This window comes from Bradysia coprophila, assembly GCF_014529535.1.
Source record: "Bradysia coprophila strain Holo2 chromosome IV unlocalized genomic scaffold, BU_Bcop_v1 contig_81, whole genome shotgun sequence".
Taxonomy (NCBI): domain Eukaryota; kingdom Metazoa; phylum Arthropoda; class Insecta; order Diptera; family Sciaridae; genus Bradysia; species Bradysia coprophila.
Genome location: NW_023503375.1, coordinates 2,142,259 through 2,151,746, shown reverse-complemented (window position 1 = coordinate 2,151,746; position 9,488 = coordinate 2,142,259). Strand labels below are relative to the sequence as shown.

Here is a 9,488-nt window from a genome sequence, read left to right as displayed (position 1 = left end):
CCGAGCTGAGGCCCAATAAGTGCTTTAGGGTTTTTCGAAGATATCTCTAGAAATTAAAACGCTACATTAGTAAGTGTTACGTCAAAAAAAAAGTTTATGGAAATCGGATGACCGACTCGTGAGTTAGACCCCTTGGTTTGAACCAGGTACAGGGCGCCAAGCAGTTTTTGCTTGTAGATCGGCCAAATTTGAACGGATTTCGACTGTTTTTGCTTTATTAGATAGGTATTAGGTAGTAGATAGGACCGTACCAATCAGGGGAAAAAAAGTTCGTGAAATTCGATTCACCAGAGCGTGATCTTGGAGCTAGGTCTCTTGGAGTGAGCTCATATACGGCTACTCGGCCATATAGTGAACGTGGAGTATTTTGTCAATAACTCGAGTAAATCTTGACCGAATTTCATGAATTTTTTTTTGTTTAAAAGGTATTAACGAATATAAAGTGCACGTACTATTTCCGGTCTCCCAACAAAATGGCTGCCGGCAGCCATATTGGATTTTAATAAAAGTGATATATCTTGGGAAAAATTGTATTTAGAGAGTTTCTGTTAACATGGAAATAATTTGTTTTGTGTGTGGGGTGTTTCAGGCATTCCATATATGGACATCTATATATATCTATATTCACCTATATTGAGCTACATACAGGCATATAGAGCTATATAATAGCATATTCATCTGTGAAATGTTTATTTATAGGTAAATATAGCGGTATATAGCTGTTTAAATAGGAATTTATGAAAGTTGACTTCGTACGGGGCTGACTATATTGCCTCCGGCAATTTATTTGTATATGATAACAAGGCAAAGAGTGGATAATTTAAGTGATTTTAAAGGTCAGTAGAGAAGAAAATGAAATAAGAGAAATGAAGTACTTTCACATTAAAGGCTTTTGATATGAATAGGTGTTTCGTACTGGTCGGCGTTAGCTATGTTTTTCTTTCAATTTTACTCGCCACCAATAACTTCGTCTTGACACCAATTTTATTGGGACTTTCTACAATGCGTTTCGGCTGAGAAATATACACTAACGTCTACCCTAGTTATGGCACTCTTAGAGTCGAACGATTTAGATACATGTCTTGGTATATAGATGTTGTACTGTCGAAAATATGCTCCTTAATACCCCATTCAAGAAGCTGAAATTCGTCATTTGTGAGATGATAAAAACAAAATCCATTTTCAAATCAGTGTTCAATGTTCGAACTTCTTTGTGTTATCTAATCGAAAAATGAAAAAAAAAAATTATTTGAACTTTGGTCGAAAGTGCGCGTAATATGCAAAGTAATGATTGTGTTCTTCTGTACAGTTTATAACACTAACAGAAATCGACTTATGAAATTTAACAGAAAATTTTATTTGATTTTCGTTTTCATTATTTTAGTTATTCATCATATTAGTAACCATTTTTCTGTTGATGTTGTTGTTGTCTATTTCCTTTTCTTTTCTTTTTCATATATAAAAAACAAACGAAACGAGTTACATAAAAGTTAAGTTTAGTTGCTCTTCAGATCTGATCACAATTTCCTGTAGGAGTTAATTGAGTTCTCTTTTTTTTCTAAAAAATATTCAAGGCGCACAAATAACGGTTTTTTCTGAAGGAAATAATAATTAAAAAAAATTCTCTGACCAAAAGCCAAAACTTTTAAGTTTCTCTCTCTGCATTTTACAAAATATTTAGTTGATTGCTCTCTAAAAAAAAAAAAACTTTCATGCAACATTTCGTGTAACCACATTTGCACACGTTCAGTCATTAAACGAGAAAATAATTAATAAAAAGAAAAATTAATTTAATAAAATATTATACACCACAGCATTCTTGGGGGATTTTTTTTGTTTTTGTTTTGAGTTTTTTCCAATTTGATGACAAAATTAACAGTCCAAAAAATTAGCGGCCATCAGCAATTCCAAGGCGATTTCGGGTGCAATTGGAAATTCTGGAATTTCGGTAGAGCTGTTTGTGTAGCGCACCTTATATGTGAAGTACATGCAGACTTTCTTCAACACATGAGATCTGTACGAAATAAAAAGAAAAAGTTGACATTGAACTTGTTGTTGACCTTTCTCTGAACCGAACAATAAACAACAAAAAAAAACTAAATTTTCTCCGCCGCATATAAATTAAATTGTCACTCAACGATTGCAACACAATCATCACCAATACAATTGAAAAGAAAAAAAAATGAATTTTATTGAGAAACAAAACTTACGGAATTTCCCTAAAATTCACTTCGTTGGCTTCATTTTCAGCAAATTGGCCGGGACCGGACAGCATAGCCTTTATGGTGCCCGATGTCAATGCATGCTCACGCTTAACAATAAATTCGTGTCCATCTGATGATATAAGCTTAACATACATAGCATCAGGACCCTCACATCCTCCAAATAATTTCTGTGGTGTTGTTTGTTCATCCATTGGTTGAGACATTTCTAAACAGAGGCGATTTGCGGTAATGATAACAAATTTATTTCAAATTATTTCGATTCGTTCACGTACTTTGTATGCGATTGCCTGGATATTTGTAACTGAATTGTCGATAAAAACTAAGATTTTTTTCTACAAAAATGTCTAAAATTATTGCTAGTCACATTGACAGATGGTATGGCGGTGAAAAACAGAATGTACAACACAACAATTCGAAAATATTTTGTTGAGTTTTGGAGAAGGTATATGATTTCAACAAAAGAGGTAAGTACATATCTCTGCTGGCGGTGTAATATAAAGTGAATTGTTTCATGACTATTATCGACAGACACGTGTAAATGAGAATTTTCATGGTCAATAAGTTAGTACGGTTTGTGCAGGGACACTGCGGTACCTTCAGTGTTTAAATATACTTTGGGTACAATGGCCCAGTCACAATTTGTTGACATCTTTCTGCAACTCTTTCAATAATACTCAGAACGAGTATTGCAGTATTGTCTAGCAGTGGGTATATTAAAGTTTCCCCGGTCACATGATTTTATAATAGTTATTCGTCTACAGAGGAAAGAAACTAGAAAATTCCATAATTGTCACAAAATTATTCAATACAAAAACAAAGGTGACAGCTTGTCAAAACAATGGGAAATAGACATTTTTTCCTCTGAGCTGTCATCAAACAAAGCTTCAACCAAATATCATATTCTCGTAGCCTTTTAAGTGGCGAAAATTAGATTAATCAAAACGTGTATGCGTGAATTAGTTATTTATGTACCTGGTTTTGAACGATTAATTTTAGATAATTTCTCGAGTTGTAGCCCGAACGAGAAGTCACGTCTACAAGCAAAATTACTAAATTACCTCAAATCGACCACATCAAAAGAGTATACAACTTCAACTTGTCATTCAAAGGGACGAAAATCCGAGAAAAATGCCATCATTTTCGGTCCTCTGTCGCGTCGCATAAAAAAATATAATCATCTGTCTTTGACAACAACAATGAACTCATTGTTCTCGCCTAGGGTACTCTTATAGCAGACCGTATGTAAAACTAACGAAGTACAAGATTTAGTGTCGGACGATACGGTACGCTTGCTTACCTATACATTATTTTCATGACTTGTACACGTCTGACACGATCCCAGATGACATACATTAATGAATGTAAAAACAGGTATGGTCTGTCCATACAAACCGGAGGAAATAGCGATTTCATATAAACAAACTCACCTTTCAAGGAAAATCATTGAGAGGTAAGTTTCTTTATATGAAATCGTTATTTCCTTCGCTCCATACACATTTTGACATTAGACCATACCTATAGAGTTTACTTTCATTGGCATACATGTCGAATGAATCGAACGAGCGAATTGCACTTATCAATTAATTGAGGTTAATGACAACTCATCGACAACTAAATTGGGGTTATGTTGACGAGTACCGTATAATGAAAATGAAGTGTAGGTATGTCCCAAGGTTAATTCAGCTGTCAAAGCGTCATCCATAGAGACATAACCGAAAAATTATTGTTGACAAAATGTTCACAAAAGCGTTATGGTTATGTGGATGCTCTCGTTCGTTTTCGGCTTATCAAAAATCGTTTTTACCGTACGATGGAACAAATGTAAGACGTTCTGTGCAAGGCTGTATACTTTGGGGAGGTCACGCAGACCGCTATTTTATTAGATACGCGGGAACACACCACTTCTGATCACTTTACATATACAAAAAATTCACCACATCATCAAGACGACGAGAATCATCAGAGTAGGTGAATTTTTGTATGAAATCGGCCATTTTATCATCAACTGTGGTGTGTAACCCGCGTATCTGTATCTGTGTGACCTCCCCAAAGTATACAGCCTTGGTTCTGTGTCCAACCCTGCATAATTTCTTATTCACCAAAAATTACGAAAATAAAATGAACAGAGTCGACGAATGCAACCGTTCTGTTTTTCTGTTTCAACCGTTTCATCAACAATGGCTGCAGCTGACGTTGAAATTTCAAAAGTGAGTAAAAATTCGTAAATAATAAATAAAATCCGGTTGCAATTACGCCAATTCCGTTCAAATCCGATTCATAATGCACTGGACAATAAAATGGATGCAAAGGATTCGGGAATTTGTCTGTATTTGTGCGGTTATTGTTTGTCGAATTGGGCGTTACATTGCAGCAGGAAAAAAAATGTTTATGATTTTTTTTTTGTTGTATATGTATTGCCGTTCTGTTTAAATTGACTGAACTCAATTTTTTGTGTTTTATTGTCCACTGTTGTGATTAATGATGCAAAACGAATCAACATACTTTCAGCTCAATCAATTTTTTTTGCATATGGAACGATTTGTTTACGAAAAATGTTTGCGTCGACCGTCGCACTGTTAATATCATATATACCTCTACAAGGGTCTGAGTCATTTCCATTCATGGAATGTCTCATTCACTGGAGAATTCATTGTGCCTTTTTCTTCGTTCTAAAAATATGATTTCTTTAAAGATGATTGACTTTACATGTTGCGCGTGTCTTACATTCTTGTCTTTGAAACATTTAAAGAATATAGCGTTATGACCGAAATGGCTGCAACGACAAATACGGCTCTTTATGAAAACACATTGATCCAGCGTAACATATTTTTTTAATTATATGTACAGCAATTACGATACCAATCAACTTTGAATACAAATGAAGGCCTACATTCTTGAGGTGTTTAGACAGGAAAATATTTTTTTTTAGATTTAGTTGAGTCCACGTCAAGTCATTGAATCGAATTCTTTCAGTCCAGTAGCGACCGTAAAACAATTCGTTTTTTGTCTTTTTTTATTTTTAAGAAATTCCAAGAAACGTTAGAACAATTTCAGTCGCGAAATGCCAGCTTTGGTGGTACATTTGTTATATTAGCGGACAATTACAGCATTCAAATATTCTGAACAAATTATTTAATTTCCAGAACGATCAATCGTTGCGGAGCATGAAACTATCGGGCCATGTTGGCTTCGATAGTTTGCCGAATCAACTAGTGAACAAGAGTGTTCAAAACGGATTCGTGTTCAACATAATGGTGAGATTAGCTTTTCACCGATGACTATCTGACCTGCAATCCTAACGATTCATTTAAATAGTGTATCGGCGAAACTGGTCTTGGCAAAAGCACTCTGATGGATACGTTATTCAATACAAGCTTTGAGTCTCAGCCCAGTCCGCATACACTGCCCAATGTTAAGCTCAAATCGCACACGTATCAGTTGCAAGAGAAAAGTGTCCGTTTGAAGTTGACCATTTGCGATACGGTTGGATACGGCGACCAAATCAACAAGGACGATTCGTTTAAGGCGGTTGTCGATTACATCGACTCGCAGTTCGAATCGTATTTGCAGGAAGAATTGAAAATTAAACGGTCGTTGTCAACGTGCCACGATAGTCGCATTCATATCTGTCTGTACTTTATATGTCCAACAGGTGAGGAAAATGATGTTGTGCGGTTCAGTTGAACGATTTTCAATTTGATTTCTGACGACTGTAGGTCATGGACTCAAATCGTTGGACTTGGTTTGTATGAAGAAACTGGACACCAAAGTTAACATAATTCCAATCATTGCTAAGGCGGATACAATTTCCAAGACGGAACTGCAACGATTCAAGGTGATTTGGTTATGAGCGCGTGTGCTGATCATACACGAATACAGTCTCGTCTTTCTTTCGAATCCTCAGGCCAAAATTAATCAAGAACTGTCGACCAATGGCGTACAGATCTATCAATTTCCCACCGATGATGAAACCGTCGCCGAAGTCAACGTTTCTATGAACACCCACGTTCCGTTTGCTGTCGTCGGATCTACCGAGTTCGTTCGTCTTGGTAACAAAACCGTTCGTGCTCGACAATATCCATGGGGAACGGTACAAGGTGATTTCGTATGACATTTGATGAGTGTTCTCGGTACAAATTTCAGTCTCCTTTCAGTCGACAACGAAGCTCATTGCGACTTCGTGAAACTGCGGGAAATGTTGATTCGCACCAATATGGAAGACATGCGTGAAAAGACACACACCCGTCATTATGAACTGTACCGTCAGAAGCGACTTGAACAAATGGGCTTTACCGATGTTGATAGCGACAACAAACCCGTAAGTCATTCGTCTGGGTGCTCCGGAAATTAGTAATCGAACTGTCTTCTCACTCAATTCAGGTTTCATTCCAACAAACATTCGAGGCCAAACGATCCAATCATATGGCTGAACTACAAGGGAAAGAGGACGAGATGCGACAAATGTTTGTGTTGCGTGTCAAGGAAAAGGAAGCCGAACTCAAGGAGAATGAGAAAGAGGTTTGTGTGTTTGAAAGGCTCGTTCGAGACGAAGTCCAACTTCAAAATTTGGTCATCTTTTTCAGCTCCACGCCAAATTCGATAAGCTCAAAAAAGACCATGCCGAAGACAAACGAAAACTGGAGGAATCGCGCAAGAAATTGGAAGAGGATTTCGTTGAATTCAGTCGACGCAAAGCACAAATGACGGCGTCACATCACACTCTAACGTTAGGAAAGAAGAACAAGAAATAGACGAAAATGTTGATTGAGCGCAAATGAGAAGGAGAAACAAAAAAAAAACTTAGAAATTCAAATCTCTCGATCACTGGCTTTTTCAGCATCAACCGACCACCGGTTCATTTGTTTGCATTTCCAATATATTGATCAAACGCAATAAGTTGTCTGTCATGTGCATATTAGTGTCACTGGATTGATTTTCGTTTTAAAACAAACATTTTAGTTGTAAGAGAACTAACATACAAATTAGAGTGCGACCTACTACACAAAATCTATTTTTTAAAACAATTTTTTTTTCTTTTTTTAAGAATTTTATTCAAGTATTAAAGAGTTCTTTTTACCTATAGACATAGTGTTACGAGTTTAAGTCGCCTAACAATGAAAAATTCTTATTTTGATTCCTACAAATCACAAACAACGTGTTGAGTCCTATCAACCGAATGTGACTATATTTTCGAACTATGCATCGAGTACATATGGATCGTAGATGTTGTTTTACCAAAGAGAAAATATTGGACTCAAATTTTGATCGTCTCTAATTTCTACTCGGACTTTACAGACCAAATACATCATTCTATATATTATAAATGTGAAATGTGTTTTCTTTCGCCGATAAAAGCGAGTGATTTCCGTTTGTCCACTGAATACCATTAGGGTGTGTCGATTTCAATTTTTATTTTTAGAGATTCCGGATTCCGACCTACCGCGATTCACCATCACACTAGCAATAATAATCAGCAAAAAGTTTTTTTTTTTTAAATAATTCTAAAAAGCTTGCACCGCTGCTTTTTAGCCCCGTACGAAGTACAAAGGGGCTTATAGGATTACGATGCCGTGTGTAATTGATGGAATTCGAAGCAAACGGTAAGGGCAAAGTGTTTGCCTATGTTCGTAGATGACGAATCTGCAATAAAAATGTCTGTCCGTCTGTCCGTCTGTCACGTCGATATCTTGAGTAAATCAAATCCGATTTCAAAAATTTTTTTTCCCCTGAAAGATAGTCGAAATAGTGAGGCTAAGTTCGAAGATGGGCATATTCGGGTCGGCCCTTCGTGAGTTAGGGCCACCTAAGTGATTTAAGGTCTTTTGGTGATATTTATGGCAAAATAAACGATGGAAATGTAAATGACACGGCAAATGATAGGTATTGTCAATACCAATCCAGGAAAAAAAAAGTTTTTTAAAATCGGGTGAGTGGACGGTGAGTTAGGGCCTTAGAAGTGAAATGCTACTAGGGCCCTATGTATATTTTACATAGAACTCGAGCAAATTTCATTCGTTTTTCGTAATTTTTGTTTGATTTGGAAGGTAATCGAATGCCGAATAGAATGTTGTTGAAAAAAAATTAAATTTGGGTCCTTGAACTAAGGCCACTACTAGGGCCCTATGTGTATTTTACATATAACTCGAGGAAATTTCATCCGTTTTTCGTAATTTTTGTTTCATGTGGGAGGTAATCAAAGGTCGAATAGAATGTAGTTGAAAAAAAATTTAAATTTGGGTCCTCGGACTGAGGCCGATACTAGGGCCCTATTTGTATTTTCAATATAACTCGAGCAAATTTCATCCGTTTTTCGTAATTTTTGTTTCATGTGGGAGGTAATCAAAGGCCGAATAGAATGTAGTTGAAAAAAAATTTAAATTCGGGTCCTCGGACTGAGGCCGATACTAGGGCCCTATTTGTATTTTCAATATAACTCGAGCAAATTTCATCCGTTTTTGGTAATTTTTGTTTCATTTGGAAGGTAATCAAAGGCCGAATAGAATGTAGTTGAAAATTTTTTTAAATTTGGGTCCTCGGACTGAGGCCGATACTAGGGCCCTATGTGTATTTTACATATAACTCGAGCAAATTTCATCCGTTTTTCGTAATTTTTGTTTCATTTGGAAGGTAATCAAAGGCCGAATAGAATGTAGTTGAAAAAAATTTTAAATTTGGGTCCTCGGACTGAGGCCGATACTAGGGCCCTATGTGTATTTTACATATAACTCGAGCAAATTTCATCAGTTTTTCGTAATTTTTGTTTCATTTGGAAGGTAATCAAAGGCCGAATAGAATGTAGTTGAAAAAAATTTTAAATTTGGGTCCTCGGACTGAGGCCGATACTAGGCCCTTCAAAAAATAAAATTTTAGGGCGATTTGAAATTTTTGTTTCATTTGAAAGGAACGTCGTACGGGGCTTCGTAATTGCGCTATGCGCAATTTGTAAGATGTACACATTACATAATAATTTTACTTTAACTACATTAACCGGCGCAATAGGCTTACGGTCAAAGTAGGGTGACAGACGCACTAGGGTCACGTACGCAATAGATATACGGGTTTTTACGGGGCTCAGTCGCAGCAAACGCTCCGACTGTTCTGATGGCTCGTTTAAAAATTTTCTAGCTAAACGAGGTAGCTGGATTGTGGGTCCGAACCAAAAAAAATCTACAGATGCTTTTGCAGAGTTCTCACTCTGTACGGCATCTAGAGGGTCTAGTAGAACATACAAAAATAAAAAAAAGTTAAAAAATGTTTTACCGT

At 36.5% G+C, this 9,488-nt stretch overlaps 2 protein-coding genes across 4 annotated transcripts; one reads left to right on the top strand and one right to left on the bottom strand.

The window, feature by feature from the left end:
- Positions 1-1,475: 1,475 nt before the first annotated feature.
- On the bottom strand, positions 1,476-2,639 carry LOC119072385 (elongin-C). Of its 2 annotated transcripts, XM_037177588.1 has the most exons (3): positions 2,498-2,639; positions 2,211-2,430; positions 1,476-2,014 (listed from the first exon to the last, which is right to left on the bottom strand). In XM_037177588.1, exons 2-3 carry the CDS (start codon positions 2,426-2,428, stop codon positions 1,873-1,875), a joined length of 360 nt encoding a protein of 119 aa, XP_037033483.1. In that variant the 5' UTR covers positions 2,429-2,430; positions 2,498-2,639; the 3' UTR covers positions 1,476-1,872. The 2 variants fall into 2 exon arrangements, with proteins under 2 accessions (XP_037033483.1, XP_037033482.1); XM_037177587.1 differs by having other exon boundaries at positions 2,211-2,616.
- A 1,660-nt stretch (positions 2,640-4,299) lies between these two features.
- On the top strand, positions 4,300-7,307 carry LOC119072384 (septin-2). 2 transcript variants are annotated; one of them, XM_037177585.1, is made up of 8 exons: positions 4,300-4,432; positions 5,369-5,479; positions 5,541-5,877; positions 5,942-6,060; positions 6,130-6,322; positions 6,380-6,543; positions 6,606-6,743; positions 6,809-7,307. In XM_037177585.1, exons 1-8 carry the CDS (start codon positions 4,361-4,363, stop codon positions 6,974-6,976), a joined length of 1,302 nt encoding a protein of 433 aa, XP_037033480.1. In that variant the 5' UTR covers positions 4,300-4,360; the 3' UTR covers positions 6,977-7,307. The 2 variants fall into 2 exon arrangements, with proteins under 2 accessions (XP_037033480.1, XP_037033481.1); XM_037177586.1 differs by lacking the exon at positions 4,300-4,432 and adding an exon at positions 5,261-5,301.
- The last annotated feature ends 2,181 nt before the right edge of the window (positions 7,308-9,488 follow it).

Excerpts from the sequence above, each read along its gene's own strand:
- LOC119072385 (XM_037177588.1), bottom strand. The coding sequence starts at position 2,428 with ATGTCTCAACCAATGGATGAACAAACAACACCACAGAAATTATTTGGA. Across the intron at positions 2,015-2,210 it reads GTGAATTTTAGGGAAATTCC|ATCTCATGTGTTGAAGAAAG; the intron begins GTAAGTTTTGTT and ends TATTTCGTACAG.
- LOC119072384 (XM_037177585.1), top strand. The coding sequence starts at position 4,361 with ATGCAACCGTTCTGTTTTTCTGTTTCAACCGTTTCATCAACAATGGCT. Across the intron at positions 4,433-5,368 it reads CTGACGTTGAAATTTCAAAA|AACGATCAATCGTTGCGGAG; the intron begins GTGAGTAAAAAT and ends TTTAATTTCCAG. Across the intron at positions 6,061-6,129 it reads CGGAACTGCAACGATTCAAG|GCCAAAATTAATCAAGAACT; the intron begins GTGATTTGGTTA and ends TCGAATCCTCAG.